At 32.1% G+C, this 22,763-nt stretch overlaps 1 protein-coding gene across 1 annotated transcript; it reads right to left on the bottom strand.

Moving 5' to 3' along the window:
* Positions 1-198: 198 nt before the first annotated feature.
* On the bottom strand, positions 199-12,682 carry LOC134273867 (uncharacterized). Its single transcript, XM_062756088.1, has 6 exons — positions 12,438-12,682; positions 4,671-4,976; positions 4,134-4,415; positions 3,621-3,911; positions 1,965-2,246; positions 199-533 (listed from the first exon to the last, which is right to left on the bottom strand). Exons 1-6 carry the CDS (start codon positions 12,655-12,657, stop codon positions 199-201), a joined length of 1,716 nt encoding a protein of 571 aa, XP_062612072.1. The 5' UTR covers positions 12,658-12,682.
* Positions 12,683-22,763: the final 10,081 nt, after the last annotated feature.

The following is a 22,763-nucleotide window of genomic DNA, read 5'->3' as shown; positions in this document are numbered from 1 at the left end:
TTACTTTGTTTTAACTTTTTAATTTAAAATGATTAATTTTAAAGGATGTCTATAAACTTGTTTCAAACTGCATTTGATGAGAACGCTTCATTTTATGAATAATGTAACTAATCTGAAAAGTACGTTAAAAATGAAGTTTATATTAATTTTGACGTTAATGTGAGTCTAGCCTAAAAACAGACTTTTTGTTGAAAAAACTTAATTACTAGAAAAAACTTCAGAAGTACAACCTTCGGCATTTATTGTTATATCGATGATCGTCTTTCCTTTGTACATCAGTGAGTAGTTTCCGAAGGCTCTCTGGTCAGGAATGGGAATGCTGCTTACAATCATTTGTTTGTATATAAAAGTATCCCTTTGTAAATCTACATTCGTCAATATAGATTCTGCTGAAGGACCTGACCACGTGATCCCTGACGGAGTAATCGGGGGGTTTGCTATCACTGGCACAGTAACAGGAACATTCACATCTGAGCCACTCATGGAACCATAATTGGTTTTTACTACAGCTGACATATCAAGGCGAAGGTCGCCTAAAATACCACGTGAGTACAGTGTATATTAAGCAAATTAAAGTAAACATTTGTGAGATTAAAGCCTGTTTCAAATTTTATCGAAAATATACAGAAAAAAGTTATAGAAAAAATAACCTATAACAAATGAATATTTACATATTGTCAACGTCTATGTCCCTCTTCTTTGATAAACAGGCGTTTTAAACATGGTTTTATCATAAATGCACATTTTATATTAAATATAAAGATTAAATTCTTGCAATTGTCGACTTAAGGTAAACACAACTTTAAGACTTATTTTGATGATACAACTTTTTGGTGTAATAGAATAAACATCCATCCTCCCAAAAAAAAACATATCGACACAAAATAATTTGTTAGAGTAGGTGAAGTTTAGCAAACATAAATTCTCCATACCAATTTCAAATTACTATATTTAAAAGGATATTTTATTTTTTTTTAATCATTAATGATTTTATTAAAAAAGCAAAAGTGGAATGAAATTGATGTTCCTTAACTTCAGAGTTCAAATTGATACCAAACAAAGACAATTATATTTATTTCGCTGCGTTTAATGTTCTGACACATAAAAAAGTGTAATTTATTGAAACATATATGATTATTGAAACAGTTATATAACACAAGCAATAATATCTTATATTTATTCATGTGGCATGAGTTGTATCTATATTATATAAATTTACCCCCTTGATGAGGTCGATCAATAGATATATCGACTTCACAGAAAAGCATATCGAACGAGCACGAAGTGCAAGATCGATATGCTTTTCTGTGAAGTCGATATATCTACGGATTGATCGAATTAAAGGGCTACATTTGTTTTATTAATTTTTGCACAGATTGACAAAACAAAATTTGAAAATAATGGGAAGAAGGAACAAGTTTTCTCTCTTTAACACTTAGGAGCCTAGAAATCAAAATACTAATTGTGTCTCCTTTACCATGTTTATATCGATGGAGTAATTTTGATAATTTACTTATTCAAAATGCTACATTTATTGATTATACTTTGATTTAATTTTTTGACAAACATATCCAAAATGTTTTATAAAGTAGATCCTAATTCGAGGCACTGTTACGTTTCATCAATTACAGAACATTAAAAATTATTAATACAAGATGAAGTATATTTTTTTAAAAAAAAACATCACGTCATTCAATTTATTATCTAAAAATTTTTTTTGTTTTACACAAAATTGTCTCCATTTTATGGAATATCAAATCGTTATGCATTTCAGAATCTATAAATAGTAACTCAAGTCTATATGCTGTTATATACGTAATCATATGATGAAGTTTTAGCCAATTAGAGAGCTTGAAATAAATGATAAAAATAATATACATGTATTATTTCCTTGGCTTAAGATTTGTAATAAATATTTTGAAATGTTAAATTTGAATGTGTATAAAACCGTAAAGTTTACTTACAAAGAACATTGATATTGAATGATTGATATTTTCTTTCAAACTCTGAAGAGCTTCCCTCGCAGATGTATGTGTTTGTGTCAGAGCACACTGCTTCCCTTCTCAGTGTGTGGTTTATCCAGCTACTACGTTGTTCCAAGATCTCGTTACCAGTAAGTTCTTTTAGGATAGTAACTGGAACTGGATTTCCCTCCATGTTACATGCCAAAAGTAGAGGATATCCTTCATCAACGGTAAGTGAATTTTTAAGATTGCCATTAATATATACCTTTGGATCCGATAAATCTAATAAAAAGAAATTCAAAAATTAGGTATTTGTTTAAAAAAAGTTAAGCTAGATATTCCGCAACAGAAACGAAAATGTCAAGAGAATTATTTCACCCCACCTCTGGTCATTCTGTGATGAAATCAAGCTATTCTTGTTTGAAGCCTGTCATGTGAAGGGGGTGTAATATCTATACACTGTCAATTGAATTCTATTCAAGGTTGTTACGGAATGTTCTTCTTTAATACCCAGAAAAAAGTGGCTTTTTAAATCTTTTTTAATGAATAGACACGTGACCCGCCAGATGTCTGTTAAAATTGGAAATATTACATATTGTAATAAGCTTCTGTAACTAGCAGGCACTTAAGAGCTTTTTCTTCTTTAAAGCTTTTTTGTTTCAAATTGTCCTTTTGTATTGAGGACAGGAATCACATTGTGATATAAATATAATCAATGTAGACACATTATATAGTGTAATAAAACAAATTTACAAAATTTAGACAACTATATATTAAATTTCTAACGAATCCACCCCTATTGATGACATAATGATATAATCGTTAAGTAGCGTTGTAGTGATTTGGTACGACATGTTAGGTAAGTAATTTTCGCCACGCCAGGTATAAATACTAACCATATTATCATGCCGTATCCGATAACTACAAAACTAAGTGCGTAAGAAATATGAAAATTGAATTGTTATTATACCCCCCGCTTGAAAAGCGGGAGGGTATATAGTAATCGTTAATTCCGTCCGTCTGTACGTCTGTACGTCTGTCCGTCCGTCCGTCCGTCTGTCCGTCCGTCTGTCTGTTACGTTTTGGGGTACCTATCTTTTATCCTAAACTCCTCTCATACCATTGAATGAATTTTGATGAAATTTTCACTGAATCTTTATTACATATTGCCATTGTGCACCTGCTATTTTACTTTTAGATCCGACACATATTTTGGGTTTCCCGGCCACAGCAAAACATGGACTTTGCCATTATACATGTTACTATATGGAGGCGGGGGGTATCATTTAGTGAGCTCATTGCTCACAGTACCTCTAGTTTAAAATGTAATTTTGTGACCGCTGGGTTGTAAACAAAGACAAATAATGATTAAAAAGGGATTCACGACATATATTTGATTATGTATTCATAAATGTTAATCATTTAAATTTTGTAATAAAGATAATGTAATTATTACCTTTATCCAAAAAAATATCTATTTTGTTCTTTTAAAGTATATAGAAGAACTCTATATTTAAACCATGATATAGCAAAACTGGACACAATTTTATTTCGGTTCATTGCGTATTGTAGGGGTGTCTTGGTATTGATTTTTCCCTCCGCTGTATTTTTTTTGTGTTTCAAATATTTCGAGACAATGCTTTAAAACAGTCTTACACTGAATGTTCAGCTTGATGGCTGATGTTTCTTTGCCTTTGGTACCGTTTACTACACATCGAATCAAAGCCATATTACTTCTATTCGCTCTTTGTACTGGTACAGTAACTGAAGACGTCCCAATGGAAGTAGCGTCTCTAAAACCCCCTGACGGATCTCTGAGTTTCCACTGCACGGTACAGGGTGGGTTACAGTCAGCTGAACAGGTGTATGGACCAAATGTGTCCCCTTCATGAATACTAAGTTCGTCACTGGGTGGTTTCGGGGTTACAAGTACGGTTTCTGGACCATCTGTAAAAAAAAAATTAGAACTTCCCTTGTCGTTTTTCTGATAGTTGTCAATCTCATTAATATCCCAATCCCACTGCTTCAATAACCAGGTTTAAATAAGATGAATTGTCTAATGAATGAATAAAAGTATAATTATTAAAAGCATTTTCGGTATGTCATGTTATTTACCTTTAAATTAAATTCAATCTTCCAGAAGAATATCTTATATGAATAATGACTCACATAAAGGGTTAATCTGAACTTCGTCACTTTTATCAGATTCTAGAGTCTCTATCGCCTGACAGCTGTATTTGTTGTATTTAACCTCCTTAGACACAATAAAGCTGTATGTCTCTCTAACCTCTCTGTCTAGTCTGGTGTTGTTGACAAACCATAAGTACGATAATGGTGGGAATTTCTTGTAATAGTATGGAGCAGACGTAGATCTACTTTCACATTTCAGGTAGGCGTTATCTCCCACCTTAACATCTAGATTTTCTTTTATAATAGGTTTTTGTGGTTTTCCTTAATAGAGAATCAAAAATTTATAGTAAGACGAATGAGAAAACATCTGATCGATTATATATTTACTAATGTATTAATCTCAATTATTGCTAATGTCAATAAAATAATTTGAGCCTAAAATATGCTTAATTTATGTAGCAAGCATTCAAAAAAACAAAACTGTTGAAATTTACTACATAAAAAATACTTTGTCACTGATTTAAGAAAAAATCACAAAATAATTTCATCAAATATTTTGAGTTTTTCAGGTTTTACCAGAAACAATAAGAACAACTCCTCGTTCTCCTTCCCAAGCATCCGCCTCTGTAGGACTTCCTACGTAATATCCCGCATCTCCTGTCGTTATATCTCTGACTTCAAAGAGTATGTTTACAGAATTGAAAGGTTTGGAATGGTATGCATACTTTTTATTGGGTTGTGGATTGGCATTAGCTATCTCTATAATTCGTGAGACTGAACCATTATATTCATGAAAAATGTAGTAAAATCCACTCATTGGAAAATATCCAGCTGTCCATGAAATGTTTTTGGAATTACCTTCATTAGATATAACTGTTGTGACTAAAATGAGAAATAAAAGGATGAGAAAGTTTAATATTGTATTCATGGTTGAAGCAGAACTAGATTAATTTACCACGAAATTGCACAAAAAGAATGTTTACCATAAAAACACATTCTTGCAAAATGCACCTGAACTAATTGAGTCTACCACAAACATGTTAGACAATATGTTAAACAATAGCCAACAAAACATTTTTAAATAAACAGAATTTTAATTGAGAAATGCAGATTATATTTGGATATTTCATAAGAAAAAATGTTAAACGTAACTTCGCAACATAATTTTATGATAGACTTAATTGCTACACTTTTTCATTTGTCAACTTTTATAGGCTTGCTTTGGCAGCAAAATATACCCTAATCACCTGTGTATAGGGTGTATATCTCTCAGTTGAATAAAGACGCTTTCTATTGCCAAACAACTCGAAGATATAAAAAATATTAACAGTTTTGTTTAAAGTTTTGTGGTCGATAAAATCACGATGTGAGCAAATACAATCTATATTTAAGTCCAACGCTGAAAAAAGTTGTATACCAATTGTAATGTCATTACTTCCACATTGAATTATTTACTAATCTTATGTTATTTTTGTATCATGATACATGTATGTGGCACAAGTCTATGTAACCGGTGGTCAGGGGATCGATGCTTACTCCGCCACTGATCACACTTCTTCTGCTTAAGAATCTTTGTTTTCTATGGTGATCTGTATTGCTTCCATGGACTTCTTAGTTTGAATATTTTTCGTTATTCCCATTTTAACTAGACATGAAGGATGCTATATGCTCTTTGCAATTTTTTTTTATACGGGAATAATTTTGAATTTTCCTAAAATCGAATATCTCTTGTTTGTTACTGTTAGGGTTTTTTTTTCGCTTATACATACATGTATATTGCCATTTCTTGACAAGATAGTACTGTATATAACATTTACATTTATTGAGACAATTAATTAGAGCTCACTTCTTGATTGGAAGGTCATATATCTCAGCCTCGACCGCGACATACCAAATATATATTATAGGTAACAATTGTTCCAAAACCAAGGCCCTAATACTATGTAATAAGTTTTCCGGGTCTCTTTGACGAATTCTTAAAAATTGAAGACTGCGGATAGTAATATGGAGCTTTAAAAAATCTGTGAACAATACTATTCCATGAAGGGGGCATACAGAAACAAGAAAACGTGATGGGATCAGTTTCGTAGGAGGTGGTACTCTGTTGTCTGGTTTAATTAAACATGAGCACTTTACATATTGATCAGGTAGATGGAACATTCCGTAGTTAATTCAGCATGAAAACAAAGACCTACCTATGGGTATGAATCACTTCAGCTAAAATCGATCAAAGATATGAGGAGTATTTTAACAACTTATTCTCCATATTCGAAAATCACAGATTTAGGGGTAAATTTGAAGCCCTTTATTCACTTCAGGTCAGGTTTATAAGTAAAAATGGTTTTGTACAGGTCAGTCAGTGAATGCAAAATTCAAAGCAGTACTTTTGTTTATCCCTCTAATTGTTTTTAGAATCGGTAGATGAAAGTAGTGCCGTTAAAAAAATTGCTAGTTCCATAATTTGCAGACTTCAATGACAAAAAGAGACCCATGGTCCACATCCCTCACCTGAGCACTGTGGCTAGTAAAAAAAAAGAAATCAGTTCATTATTGGAAAATTTTAACCCAAAAGTGGTCCTCACCTATCCTTAAAAGGTAGAGGGTATGATTTCAACACAATTGAATCTACTCCGAAATAACATGACTTAGGATGCTTGCATATTTCTTTGACTACCTATGGCTTTATAGCCCTTTACATTTTAAATATCATCGTGGCCCCGCCCTACCCCCATGGGTCTTGACATGAACAAACTCGAATCTACACTACCTAAGAAATGCTTCCATACATACTTATGATTAATCATGGCTTTGCTATTCTTGAGAAGACAATTTTTGAAGAACTTTTCTATATACATGTATTTCTATGTAAAAATTGCATTTTCTTTTGTGGGCCCAACCTATCCCTGGATGTCATGATTTAAATAAACTTGATCCTACATAACCTGAAGATGTTTCCTATAAACATTACTTATCTTGGCTTTGCTATTCTTGACAAGAATGTTTTAAAGATTTTTCCTATATATGTTTCTATGTAAAGCATTGAGCAGCCACTGATTACCTGCCCAACCCCCAGGAATCATGATTTGAAAAAAAATTGTCTACACTTTATGGCACAGGGGTTCTCGAGAGAAAAAAATTTAAAACATGCCACCAAACTTTGACTATTACTGAATTATCTAAATAATGGTGTGGCCCTTAATTTTAAATAAACGTGAATCTCCTTCACTCAAAGATTCGGTTGAAATTGGCATAGTGGTTCGTGAGAAGAAGAAAAAAATGTGAAAAGTTTACAGAGGAACAAACAAACAGCTAGACAGACAGGCGGACACCGAACAAAATGTGATGAGAGAAGCTCACTGGGGCTTTTAGCTTGGGTGAGCTAAAAAAAATGATACTGTACTAATCTGAGTCCCATTCTTGAAAGGGAGTAAGTTCCCTTGAATTGTAAGATATTGGTAATTTTAACTCATCTAAAAGATCAGTAGAATTATTTTGTGTGAAACAACAACAGTTAGAAGTCTTGAATTCTCCTACTTCCACTTCATTTTCAGAGGCTTATGTAAAAAGAACAAAGTTTGCCTAAAACGAATCTGATATGCCACTTCAAGGTTGATAATTGTTATTGTACTTCGATGTCACAGGTCACTTGGGATGTGGAAAACACTACATCAAATCTCGACGTCTTGCAGAAAATTTTGTAGAAGATTTTTTGGGTGTTTTCAAAATCTAATAATGTCCTTCTTGTGTAGATGAAATAGAAAAATTTGCAAAATATACCAGCAAATTAAATAATAATTATATGCAGATAAGATAATTTATTGTAACCTAAAAATTGTAGATGTTTTTTATATATCTTGCATATACCTGATCATGAAAAAAAATAGGTTTTCCTCCTATTTTTTTTTAGGAGTTAAAGAAATCACATTCTCTGAAATTTACAAATACTTAATGAAAGAGAGAATGAAAATGATTGAATTAGAGGTAAAATGAATTGCCAATGGAAATCAAAGTACTGAAAGTACTCATGGGAGTTGAACATTGTTATCTGAAAGATCTCACAGGAAGTATAGGAACAGTTTCATGCTTTCAGATTCAAGTCAGCTAGGACTGATTTCTTAGAGATACAACACGAAACATTAAAAAAAATTTCTATTGCATTTGAATAACCAAGATCATGGGACTGTTCTTAAATTAGCTGCAGAACTGTAGCTGTCCGAAAAAAGATTTTGACAGACCGGAGAGCTACAGGCCATCCATTGAAAAAACTTATGTATATTTATTGCGCACGAACAGTTAAGTTAAGTTCTGGATTTATTCTTTCTAATTCTTACCTCAACAATTTGACCAAAGCAAACAAACAACCGCCACCACCAAAAAAAAAATAATTTTTCCAAACTCGAAAATACTATTTTGTGGGTAGGTTTCTGACTTCTTTCAGTACCATTTCTTACTGAAACTCAAACACTACCCTTATATTTCTGAAGCATTTGAATCAAAACGCCCCCTACTCCCTTTAGATTGTGTACAAGATATTTGGTCCCAAGAAACAAAGAAACAAACAAACACTCTTTATATTCGATGTTACCATCACCAGACACTAGATTGTCATTTTTCTTCCTCTGACTTCTGATTAAAATAAGTATTTGCTATTCTCTTTTGGGTATGCATGTTTCTTTTCGGACATAATAATTATTTTTTATAGAACTCTGTGCTTATCTATTTTATCAAATGTATCTATCTTTATAACTTAATCAATACCTTTTGTTTTTCTATAATTTTAAATTTCATTTCAAGTAATTTCTATATAGAAGTATGTATCTGAATACTTTACATTTTGTTTGTTTTGCATTCGATAATTTTTCATTTATATTGAGACACTACCACTTGTCGATGGAGCTAGCTACATGTAAGTCTACAAATTTTAACCTATACACGGCACTCAAAACCATTGAGTAGTGAGGGATCGTTTTGTGCAAGCACATACTGCGACATGGGATTTCGGTTTATATGGTCTCATCAAAAGAGTTTATCTCCAAATGCATCCAAAAGGATTTTAACCTGCGACGTAAGGATCAATTAACACCTTACTTTGAATCTCTAGAGCAATTTGTTTTAATAACGAGTGACACTTAAAATTTGTGATTTTGATTTGATTCAAATGTAATGAAAATCAGACATAGTTTAACGAGCTACTACAAGAAAAACAAGATGCCCAGGGGACACATCGCTCACCTGAGGAATTGGCTAGGAAAAAGCACATATTAGATAAGAACTGAAAGTTTACTGGGGGGGGGAGGGGGCTTGAATTTTAACCCCCCAGGGAGTCATGATTTGAAGAAATTAGTATCTACACTACCTGAGGATGATTCCCTATAAATATCATAAGCATGGCTTTGAAGTACTTGAAAAGAAGATTTTAAAAGGTTTCCCTATATATTCCTATGTAAACCTTTGATCGGCCATTCAGCCCCACCCTACCCCCGGGGGTCATGATTTGAACAAACTTGAATATACACTACCTGGTGATGATTCCAAAGGAGCTTCATCTTTCCTGACTCAATTGTTCTTGAGGAGAAAATTTTTTCTATATATTCCTATGTAAAACTTTGATCGGCGACTTTGGCCCCACCCTACCCCCGGAAGTCATGATTTGATTAAACTTGAATCTACACTACCTGAGGATGATTCCACATGAGTTTCATCTTTCCTGGCCCAGTGGTTCTTGAGAAGAAGATTTTTAAAGATTTTTCCTATATTTTCCCATGTTAAAATTTGATCGACAATTTTGGCCCTACCCTAGCCCCGGGGGTCATGATTTGAACAAACTTGAATCAACACTACCTGAGGATGATTCCACATGAGTTTCACCTTTCCTAGCCCAGTGGTTCTTGAAAAGATTTTTAAAGATTTTTCCTGTATATTTCAATGTAAAACTTTGATCGGCCATTTTGGCCCCACCCTACCCCCGGGGTCATGATTTGAACAAATTTGAATCTACACTACCTGAGTATGATTCAACATGAGTTTCATCTTTCCTGGCCCAGAGGTTCTTGAGAAGAAGATTTTTAAAGATTTTTCCTATATATTCCTATATTAAAATTTGATCGACCATTTTAGCCCCACCCTACCCCCGGGGGTCATGATTTGAAAAAAATTAAATCTACACTACCTGACAATGATTCCACAAAAGTTTCATTTTTTCTGGCCCAGCGGTTCTTGAGAAAAAGATTTTTAAAGATTTTTCCTATATATTCCTATGTAAAACTTTGATCGGCCATGTTGGCCTCACCCTACCTACGGGGGTCATGATTTGAACAAACTTGAATCTACACTACCTGAGGATGATTCCACATGAATTTCATCTTTCCTGGCCCAGAGGTTCTTGAGAAGAAGATTTTTGAAAAATCCAGTAATTTTTTTTTCTAATTCATAATTATCTCCCCTTGGAAGAGGGCGTGGCCCTTTATTTGAACAAACTTGAATCCCCTTTACCCAAGGATACTTTGTACAAAGTTTGGTTGAAATTGGCCCAGTGGTTCTTGAGTAGAAGATTAAAATGTGAAAAGTTTACAACGACAACGACGACAACGACAGACAACGGACAAAATTTTATTTCGATCAGAAAAGCTCACTTGAGCCTTTGGCTTAGGTGTCCTAAAAACAGTTGTAATCAGGAGGAACGATCTCTCTCACAGATCGATCATTGGGATTATCATACCATTGTGTCCGTGCATACGCATGTATTCATTAATTTTAACTGTTTTAATTATATAATAAAGTCAAATGATACATTTTATAACGTAATACTGCAGTGCAAGTACATACACTTTTTCAAGTTCAGATTTGGTGTTGTACACGTGAGCAACTAAATGCTGATAAACGCATGAAATAAAGGATGTAAAATTAATGCCATTTGAAATTGTTAGATCGATTATCAACAAATTTTAATGCTGTTATTTTTCCCTTTACCAACGTATAAAAATGAGTTGCATGTATCTGGTCTGACAAAAATTTTCCAGTCTAACAGATCATTTTACTTGACAGAGCAAAAAAATGTCTGACAGTGATATTTTCCATAGTGTTTTTTTTAAGTAACGTTGTTTTGTCTCTTTATTGCTGAATCAAATTGAAAGAAGTTCGGTTAAACCTTAGCGTTCCTTTGACCTAATATCTTTGTTTACATCTCTATATTTAGACAATCGCGTCATTGTCAAACCAGTTAGACCAGTTGTTGCTCCTTTGATGACCTCGCGCTTTTTGTAATGGAACGTAGTGGAGTCAGCCGAGGATTGCCGAATGATAAATGACGAGACTTTTTTTTATACGGAAATCAAAATTTACGTGTCATTTCTCAAGAGAGATGACAAAAATATGGTATTCAAATTAAGTTAAATAAAATTCTTTTTCATTTACTTTCAAATCATTTATGAAAATTAGATTTATTCAGAAAAATTAGATGGAATATTTTTATTGCGGAAGTTTCTTCGAGTTTATATAGACTGTGCGAGTTTGTATTGAATATCACAGGGGAGTAAATTGGCCGACACAGGAACACCACGACAGCCGCTATATAATTCATTGTAAAATTAATGCGCTAAAAACCGCGTGACAACCTAGGGAGTCTGAACATAGTTCAACTCCCAAAAAGGAGTCCTTCGCCAACAAGCCACGACCTCGTTTGTAACTGTTTTCATACTCCGTACTTCATTCAGTGTGAAATAAATTGGATTACTGGTACCTTTAATCCATGCAAATTAAAAGATCAATTTGATCAATGCTTGCTTTACTTCACCCATGTTGTAACCCTTCTTTTGATAAAAACCTTTTTTCTCTGTACAGAAATTATGGTTTTACCTTTCTAACACACAATTGTGATATTTCATGATATTTTTAAGTCATGAGATGGATACTTCTTTCAGATAAATTCTAAAAGAATTAATCTCCTTCGAAATCTACAGTACATGAAAGATTCGGAGATAACAACCAGTATTCCAACTCAAAAGTCCATTTAAGATTAAAACACGGACCTCCAAACCATCAGAGGTGGGATCAGACCTGGGGGCCATAAAACTTAGACAAGCTCACTTCTGATCTCAGTCTCTCTTTTTCCAAAGGAATATGTAGTGGAAAAGTATGAATGAGATCAAAAATGAGCTCCTTCAGTTTTATGGCCCCCAGGCCAGGTGCCACGGATGAGTACTTAATGACTGGTCACACCCGTCCTATGCTCATAGGTATGATTGGGAAATGACGATCAAAAAATATGTGGGCAACTCAGTCTGTAATTAATGATTCAAGTACCGTGCAGCATGGAATACTTCTCTTATAATAAAAATATCTTACCGTTGTAAGTCTTTACGTAGTCATCGTGACCTTTTCTAAAGTCCGTGTCCCTATATTCCCGTACCTTAATCGCCAATGACTTATATTGCATGGCATCTTCCACTGTGTATTGGTCGTCATAAACCTGTATCCAGGAACTGGATTGAGAATCATTAGTGATGATTATATCATTGCGGTTTGTTGAAATATTGCTCCATTTAAATATAAGATTTCCATTCATAAATTTCGTCGATATCTTCAATGGCTGTCCTAACACCAAATGAATATATAAAAAAAATCTTTAAATGATGTGTTTTTCATGAAAAAAAAAAATGAAATAAACACCAATTGCAAACACCAATGAGTGTATTAATATCGCAAGTGAAAACTATTTTCCGAAAGAAGCTTGATCTGTTTTATTGTAGTGCTTTTAAAATATTTATTTAAATTCATTTATAGTAAAAATAATAGAACAAGTAACATGTATTCTATTTTTTTTTTCTTGGTACAAACATTAATTACATTATTATATAGTCTATTTATATTTTCTAAATAATCAATGGACGGATAAGGACCAGTATTCAATAAAATAGGCCATAAAATATAACAAAATAGGAGCAGAGCAAACACAGACCTCTGGAACATCAGAGGTGGGATAAGGTGCCATGGAGGAGTGAGTATCCCCTCCCGACCGGTCACAACCGCCGTGTGCTCTTTGTTATGATCGGGATATAACGGAAAAATCCGTCGTCAATTCAGTGTATAAAAAATGGACTTTTAATTCGAATGACAAACGTCAGTCAGCATTTGTCTCAATGATAAATTGTATTTGCCGACAGGGTCATTGTATCGACGATAGAATTTACGAAATGATGACTTCAACGTAGAACCTACGTCGTATGACATCATGTTTCTAGTCTGTGCTAGAAGCATAATCAATTCAATGTTACTTTTCCCCGTACTTTACAGCTTCAAGAGAAATTGAAGTAAATAAGTAAAGCAATTTGAATTCATGGAATTTATTTTAAAATCATGCTAAAATACTCTTAATGCCTATAATCAATTTATACATTTTTAATTATAAAGCTAAATGACTTATTACATTTCTCAAATTAGAGAACCTGTAGGCACCTTTCATTTACTATCTTGACCTAAATTGGACAAATCCATTCTCATTTTATGAAATTATACATTGTGATAACTTGTGAATGGTATGTAACTATTTTGAGGGAATGCAAAAATCCTAAAAATTAAATCTTCAGTTGCCCACCAAAGAGTATCACTAATATCTTGATAAATGTTTCTTGAATCAAAGATGTGTTGAATAGTGTGTATAATTGTTTGATGTCTATCATGAATGCATGCCTTTTCATAGTTATTTGTTAATTATGTATTAATTATTTTTAATTCACATGGTAGGTGTTTGATTACAAATTTTCTATCAAATATGACCAGTTTAAATAGAAAAAATACAATTTGTGATAAATATTAACATTGTAAATCTGAAAGTAACCCCCAAAAATCATTTCTTAATTAAATCCTGTGTAAGAGCAAAAAGGCCAAGAAATGTACCATGGTAAATAACCTATTTCTCGTTAGTTTGAGAGGAAAGGTAGATATTTTATTCACTTTTTGAAATTATTTGGGTATGTTCTTCATCATATGAAAGATTGAAAACATTCTGACAAAAACTTCTGAAAAAATATTGACAAATTTAGGGTGGAAAATTGACTAAAAATAATAGATTCATTTGTGTATTTATTTCTTAAATGTGGACTAATCTTTTATGTCAATGGAATAAAAAAGAATTTATTATTGAAAAACACTGTTTAATACTGTTCAGTTGATAAAGTTGACAACCGGCGATGTTTAAGGTAGATCGCGGGTTTACTGTCTGCCTGAAAAAATTTATCTGTTAACTCCTCTCGTTTTGAATTTTTCTTTCTGAATTTTTTTGAGATTCGTCTGCGTGGTTAAATTGTAATTGTAATTCAAATGCGCTAATGCTGATGAGAGCAATTTACGCTTTTTCAATGAAATATATAGTAAAATGTCCGTTTTCTGCCGGTATACGCATTTCAAAACCACAATTATAACGTTAAAACGAAGCAGACGAATTTTATATTACTCGGCACAATGAATGTGAAGTAAATTTAGATTCGATTTATTAAAAAAAAATAATATGTGTTCTCGCTCAATTTCTTGCCAAAAAACTTTAAAGTTTTACAATTTTTAATCAGAAGTACTATATTTTCATCACGGTGTTATATTACGTTGGTACGACGTCATTATTTTCGTATGCCTGTATGACTCGAATAAAATTGAATTGATCAACAATTCACTCAAAATAAAGCATTCAATCGGCCGTGAATTCAATTTTCCAATATTATCATTGCCATAATTTACCAACAGCGTGGCACTATTTCATTGTCATGTGATTTCTAGATTTTCAATAATAGTAAACGTAAGGCTAAGGGTGCAGAAATATTATGACAAATGTACATGGATATAAGAAAAAAAAACATCTTACCGGATTTGAGAACATTTTCAAACATATGTACTTTTGCAACATTTTTATCTATTAATAAAATTTACCCGGTTTTAATTTTGAAATATTGCAGTTGAATTAAAGTAGCTTTATGATCTACATTGTATAAACATATACATTCGTGTACTTCATAGAATGAATTAATTTTGACTATCCCTGAATTAAAGGACTTCAGTTTTCATTTCAAAATGTCGTAAAAGGCATTTCTTATCATCACTTTTCCGATATGTAGAATATTATAGAAAGCATACAGTATACTATAGAAAACGGGTATTAATACTAAGAAAACATAACTACTACATGTATATGCTCGTGTCCCCTTAATAAAAACCCCTGATACCACCTCCTTTTTTATGCCTGTAATGAATTTTTGGATGTTGATAATACCCCAAACTGAAAGTATTTACGAGTATCTATGCCCCTAACTAAAATTGCTTCTTACGAACCTGCAACTCTTGCCTTGACCCCCCCACCCCCCCCCCAAACCCCCAAAAAAATCCCACACAAAACAATAATTGCAGTGGTAAGCCGAATCGCTATTGATTGTCAATATTAATAATAAAAGGGTCTGAGCTATAAATGGCAATTTATAGGACGTAGATTTTTTATTTGGCGATATTTTTTTAGTGATGTTACAAAAATCATTATCGTATCTCCTGCTCATAATTATCTAATTTACCAATTTACCGCCACCACCACCCCCACCCCCCGCCCAAAAAGAAAAGTAAGAGGAACTCGTGCATAAATGATAGTTAATTAAGCATATTGACGTACCATGTCCATTTCTTAAATCTTTCTCGTTTTAAAAATCTTATACCTGTACTTGGCTCATACAATATTGTTGCGCATACAAATACTACTAATCCGGCAATCTACATAGGCAATTTAGCCACATATGATCCACATATGCATTGCCTTTCATATGAAGATCATATGTGGATCATATGAGAATCACATGTATATACAATCATATGAGAATCATATGTGGCCAATCATATGAGAATCATATGATCATACATATGTGAATCATATGAAGTAATATACATATGATTCTCATATGAAAGGTCTTACATATGAGAATCATATGTATATTAGCACTGGTCATATGAGAATCATATGAAACTGATCATATGAGAATCATATGAAACCATATTTACTAATTTGCCCTATTTTTACACAGGTAAAAACATATGAATATTTTGACAGTGATCATATGAGAATCATATGAGACAGTGATTTACTAATTTGCCCTTGATATACTCAAGTAAAATTTCAATTTCAATAATATATAGATCTCAATAATAATTTAAATTTACATCAATTTCAAAAGAATTTGTTAGCAAAAACTTATGTTAAGTTCTAAGTCTGTTTTAACCCCCCCCCCACTTTTCCCTTATAAAAAAAAACCTTTCACAATTTTCTTTTTCTGTAATAATGCATATCCCAGACAAAATTGATAAAGAATTAATTAATTTGCTTTTTATTTCAAATCTTTTGGGTTTGGGTTTATTACTTGAGTGAAATAAAAAAAAATCCGTATTTTTCCCAGACCGGTTTTGACTTATATCGGATCAAACTGTACGTCATGTTTGACGTCACTGTTGCAGCAGAAGTACTGGGTGTTGGATAAAGTAAGTAATCTCCTAACAAATTTTTAAAGACCTTTAATTCATATTGTTTAAATATCGTTTCATTACGGTTACAGGTTCGTATGAACTAATCTCTGTAATACTCTCAGCACGTGTACAGTACCTGGCCATAAGTGAGTCATAATTTTATTTTTACACTATATATTTCATTGAAAAACCTATTTTCACAAAAACTTGTTGTGAAGTCAATTTTAGCTCAATTTTCATGATTTTTTCACTGAAACAAGCAGAATTATTCAAATTTTCTTATCTTAAATGATAAACAAAATGATACTTAAACTATTGAGAATAAATCATAAAATATTGTCATGACAAAATTTTCTAACTTCTAATTACTATGATTTCTTAACAAATTGAAGTCTTAAAATTTTTGTTTTGCACTTGACCTGTGATTTCACGGTATTGCATAAAGATAAAACTATTTTGAAATAATGTGAAGAAACTACAACAAATTCTGCATTTTATGGTGTTTTAGACATTAAAAAGAAACAATAAATGACACTGCAAGAATATTTTAGAAAAATGTGTTTTCCAATAAAATATATCGTGGAAAAATAAAATTATGACTCACTTATGGCCAAGTACTGTAATTGTTAAATTAATTCATTTCGTGAATCTGCATAATTTTAGTGATCTGTGAGTAATTTTGGATAAATTTGTTTCTGAATGGATGCAAACATTATAATTTACATGTTAGGCTAAAGGCATTACTTTGGTTTTTTTTTGTTTTGACTTTTGTTACGTACTGATTTGAAAGTGAAAGTATAAACCCTGTATAGTTGTTTGGATTTTTTGTATGTTGAGATCGTTATCAAGTCGATTCTTTCAACAAATTAATGACAAATGTTTGTTTTATGGCCTATAGATCTCTATGCACTCAACAACTTGAGTTCAGTGTCACCGTGCTGCTTTTTTATTAAGTCCAAGAAGCCCAAAGCTGATAAGACTGGCGATTGATCCAAAAGTGATTGTGACAGACGATTGCATCATCACAATATTGAAGGTAAAAAGAAATGCTTGCAATAAAAAATCAAAGTGTACATCTGTAATTACTCCTTTATGATAAAATTTTCTTCATTATTTCTTTTTGTTCCTTTATAATTCTACATTGTTTGCATGGCTTCATAAAAAATAAATTCAACTCAATAATATAGAAGTTGTATTCTACATTTTGAAACAATTTTAATCCAATGCATTTTTAAAGTATAGTAAGTTAATGAATAGAATATGCTGGCTTTAAAAGCTATGAAACTATACAATAACTTCAGGGGGTAAATTGAATTTTTGAATTTCAGCAAAAAATTAATAATAACAGTGGCAAACTTTTAAGGTACACAAATGCATGTGTATGTGTTGAAAGTACATCAGATAGCTAATTCATTGAATATTTACATCTATGTATTCATTGACTGACATTTATAAAAAAAATTCCAATAGTAATAGAGAACCTAGTTTCAGGTAAAATGTAAGATATTTAAGACTATTGAGAACCTAGAAACTTGTATACTCTCTCTTTTTTTTGTAGTTTAAGTTTTAGTTATGCTTAGAAAATATCTACTGTGTTAATATTGGTTTTACACGTTCAATATACAGTCAGCCTCTCATAAGGAAAAATCCAAAGATCCTAGCCTTGTTTCAAAGTTAAGGTAACTACACACTGTTCAACAGACTTTGTTATATTCTTTTTTGTCCAAAAGTAATATATTTGTGTCAGAATCTTCTTAATTTCGAAATTTTTGTAGAGAGACTATTCTGTGCCACAAAGAAATTGTTCAGGAAGGGGATTTGCATTTTTGGTACAGTTCAAAGAGATTTTCAAGATGGACAGATCAGAGGGAGGACAAAACTGAACATATTGAAAAGATACAGAAGGAAAAAGAAGCTGGAAATATATGGAATAATTATCAATATGAATGTGGAGGATGTACACAATCTTGTCTGAATTTGACCTGTAAAGATTTCCCATTCTTATTTGTATGCGAGAATATCAAATAACTTGATTTTTCATAAATTTACAATAGAGAATACATGAAAAATGTTATTGCTGATATTTTAATTTTGCTCTGGACACTTTCATGTCATAAAGTATTTTTATACAAGTACATGACCTAATTATTTTATTTATTTGTACATGTATACATGTTTAACTACTTAATCATTTTGCTGAAATCTTATAATTTGTACTCATTTTAGAATATGCTAAATACATGTATCGACAAACTTATTTGTATATTTTCTTGTTTAGAATGTACACTGTGAAAAATAAGTTATTTCTCTTGATGAAAATAATTTTATCAAAAAAGTTGTGTAAGCAATATAAGATATTTTGAAGTATTTAACCAATGAAGATAGATCATTGTAATGTAATGAATTTTCATCTAAAGCAGAAATATCTGATTTTTAAATGTGTACAAGAATGTGAAAAATATTGAAAGAGAACACACATAACTGTTTCATATGATTGATATATGAGGCCCCTTTCATATGATTCTCATATGTAAATGGCATGAAACACACTTAAGTGTTTCATATGATTTACATATGATGTCCTTTTCATATGATTCTCATATGTAAATGGCTTCAAACACACTTAAATCATTCATATGCAAATCATATGTAGTTATTTTCATATGATTCACATATGTGAATCATATGTAAATCATATGATTTGCTTCATTTGATTCACATATGATGCCCTTTTTCTATGATTCTCATATGAAACCAATCATATGAGAATCACATGATACTCATATGAGAATCATATGTGGCTAAGTTGCCTGTGTAGGCGTACATTATCACGAAGAAAAATGTATAATGAGGTAAAGATGATAAACAAATAAAAAATAAAGCAGACTAACGTGTAGACTAAATTAAACAAACAAAAAAAAATTCATAAAGTGAACAAAAAGAAATTAAACTGCAGGGCACAGACACACCGGTGGTAGATTATCCGTTTTTGTACTGTATATTTAACAATTCGGCAATAGCATGGCCTTTAAGAATTGTACGTACACTCCACATGCAGATATCAGCGTCAAAAACTATAAAATGTGAAAGACAAATTTCATCTAAACATCATTTATTTTCAATTACATATATAATAAAAATTAAATACACCAAACAACCTTTAATATGTATTTCACCTTTTACTGCATACAGTACTGCTGAAGATATTTTTCGCTTGCTAATTTATAATTTGAACGCGGTAATCTTTGTACGTCAAATCCTATTGTGACGTCAGCAAAAGCGCAATCTACCTTAACATTGAGTATTTTTTAGATCTTTCATATTCTTTTTATGACAAGTGCCCCCAAAAAAGTAACTGAAAATGTGAAGTCGCAGTATATAAATGTTATTCCATGTTTCACAGGCTGCACTACATTTAATAACCAGGAAACATATCATGTGTTTTTGACTAATTCATAAGTGAGTGCTAATTTATTATTTTGAAGCTTTTTAAAATCCTGTAACAAGGACTTTTCCGTCATAGGTTCTACCTTAAACGAGACTGTTGATATTCTTGTTTCTTGTCAATAATTTACCTCGTTTTAGAAACTGTTCATACGTAGAGCAAGCTCTTGTGTATCGAATCAACTAAGATATATACACTCTGTATGCAAATGATGAAGGTATATTGCAGCATAAGTAGGCGCAGTACAGTTATAAGGTTACAAATGGAAATGTCAGCGATTATTTAAGATAAAAAAATAAATACTTTATTTGGATTTGCGATTCTATTTAGGACTTTACTGATATCGAAAAAAATGTAATTGGTTTAAGGTATTAGGGGGTGTAATAGCCATGGCCTTACATGTGACTAAATTAATCATAGTTATAATGAACAACACTTTCGGCAATATTTCCCTTAGTTTCATGCAATTTTGTCCATACATATTTCTTAGGCGCTCATTTATGTAACTGTACCCTCTCGCCAGTGGTGCACCCTTCATGGACAAAGGGTAGAGATGTCATTTTTCTAGTTAGCCAGAGAACAGTTTAATGTTTCATGTCTTCAACTGTACCAATAAGCCCTAGGATTGTAGACAATCAATTCTTTTTGGTTCAAATTCATCAGATATGATATATTAATACTTGTAATCGAGAGAACTTGTCTACTTTCAGTGACAATTTTAGCAATTATTGTTATAAAACCGTTTATAATATTCTGCCGAAGAAAAATATTATAGGGATGATCAATAAGAAAACATTGTAAATTTTGTGGGATATGTATTTTTGATAATATAACCACAAAAAAGAAGAATTCTATCCACAATATTTTTCTATATTCTATATCAGGCTGATGTACCCCCTAAAAATGTATGGCATAATATTTTTTGTTCAATTCTTTTGTTCATGGTATAGGGTAGGTTGTAATGAATGAACTAATGAGCTTTAGTGTATATAAACAAATGATGATTGTCATACTCAACTCAATTCACATTAGATTCATTTGATCAGAAAATTGACCTCTTCTCACAGTGACCTTGACCTAAATAGGGTTTACTACATTTTTGTAGTTCCCATGTGTATAAAGTTCTTCATAGTTTATATTTACTTTACAATGAAGGCTAAAATATATCTGACCGATCGCGAAACACTGATCAAAGGGTTTCAAAAACAATATTGTGCCTCAAATATATTATAAATTAATGAATTATGTATTATACAGTTATTGACTGGGTATGAGGGCAACATATGATTTGTTGGACCTGAAGGTGAAAATGTTTACCGAGGCCGCAGGCCAAGGGCAAATTTTCACCTTCAGGTCCAACAAATCATATGTTGCCCGAATCCCAGTCTATAACTGTTTTGTTATACCCTTCACTGCTCACTTAAGATTGATCAATCTAATCAATACACGCTATGTATTATCAATTATTTTATGTGGAAAATTATGGCTTCTTCAGTAAATATAAAACATCAAGCTGAGAAAGAAAAAAAAATCAATTCTATATCTATTGTATCACAAAAATTATTTATCACAAAATATACTCTTCCCTTCTTTCTTACCTACCTGTTAACAACTCTTGTAGCTCTTAACTTCGGCTTTTTTCGCGTCGCCGATATTTCACGATGATTAATTAATTGTGACGTAACAGACGAGTGACGTTGCGGTCTAACAATTCTTATGTAAGATCGGTCAATAGTGAAATTGATAGATCGATGTAATAAACAGTTCTTTTGTTGGGCTTTTTATAAGTAATAAATATATAGAATGATATTTTTAAGGGTATAACAATATAACATAAATTATTCTCTCAATCTGTAAGATGATATTAAGAGAATCACAAAATTACAATGAAAAGTTACTTCGTTTGTTTTTTTCGAAATCGGTGCTATTTTTAGAAGTTGGAAAAACCCTTACAGTGTGTATATGGAGTTAACATCGTTTTAACTGCATATTTAGCCAAACCAAAGTATAGTAAGGTGTTTTCTATTTAATATCATTCCAATTCTTTCCTTTGATTAGTTATAATCCGTTCCTTTGGTGTATGTTTTATGATAGCGTCCTAGGCCGTCTTGACGACGCGCCATTTTTGTTTACGAAGATAGATGTTCCGAGAACTGCCGATGTCAAACACCTCGGCATTTTAATCGGAAGTGGCCTATTACACATCTAAATCCTTAAATCTACATGTTGGTGACATTTAGATTTTATATTTAGACTTGTCACGTGATGTCAATGTCACATGATTTTAGCAATTATGCTTGCAGTTTAGAGGTCATTTATAAATTCCAATATTGCAAGGGCATTAACGAGGTTAAAAATGTTAGTTTAATTTATAATCCTTTTCAACACTATATGTAGCTTGTTAAAAGCGCTGCAAAGCTATATAGATTCCCTTTTTTAATTGCTGAAATTTAATATGTTGGACGGCAGGTTGAATATTTTGCTGGTCAACTGCATTAAATATAGCTATTATTAATTTAATTTATTTGCAGAATTTCATAAGGTTCGCGACACTTTTCAATTATCTTTATGCTTCTTGAGTTTATGTGTAAAAATGTGAAAAAGATACATTGAGGGTATGCCTTTGCCTTTATTCGTAGGACTCTACTAAAGGGACGACCATTTGATCCTGAAGGGGGGGGGGTGGCAAATTTTTTTGAGACGGATTATTTATTTTCATGCCTATCGAGGGCAGATTA

Source organism: Saccostrea cucullata, unplaced genomic scaffold, assembly GCF_032062105.1.
Source record: "Saccostrea cucullata isolate Sc308-1 unplaced genomic scaffold, CSIRO_AGI_Scuc_v1 ctg7881, whole genome shotgun sequence".
In the NCBI taxonomy this organism is placed as follows: domain Eukaryota; kingdom Metazoa; phylum Mollusca; class Bivalvia; order Ostreida; family Ostreidae; genus Saccostrea; species Saccostrea cuccullata.
Note: the sequence above shows the minus strand (reverse complement) of the source record. Positions and strands in the feature narration are given on the sequence as shown.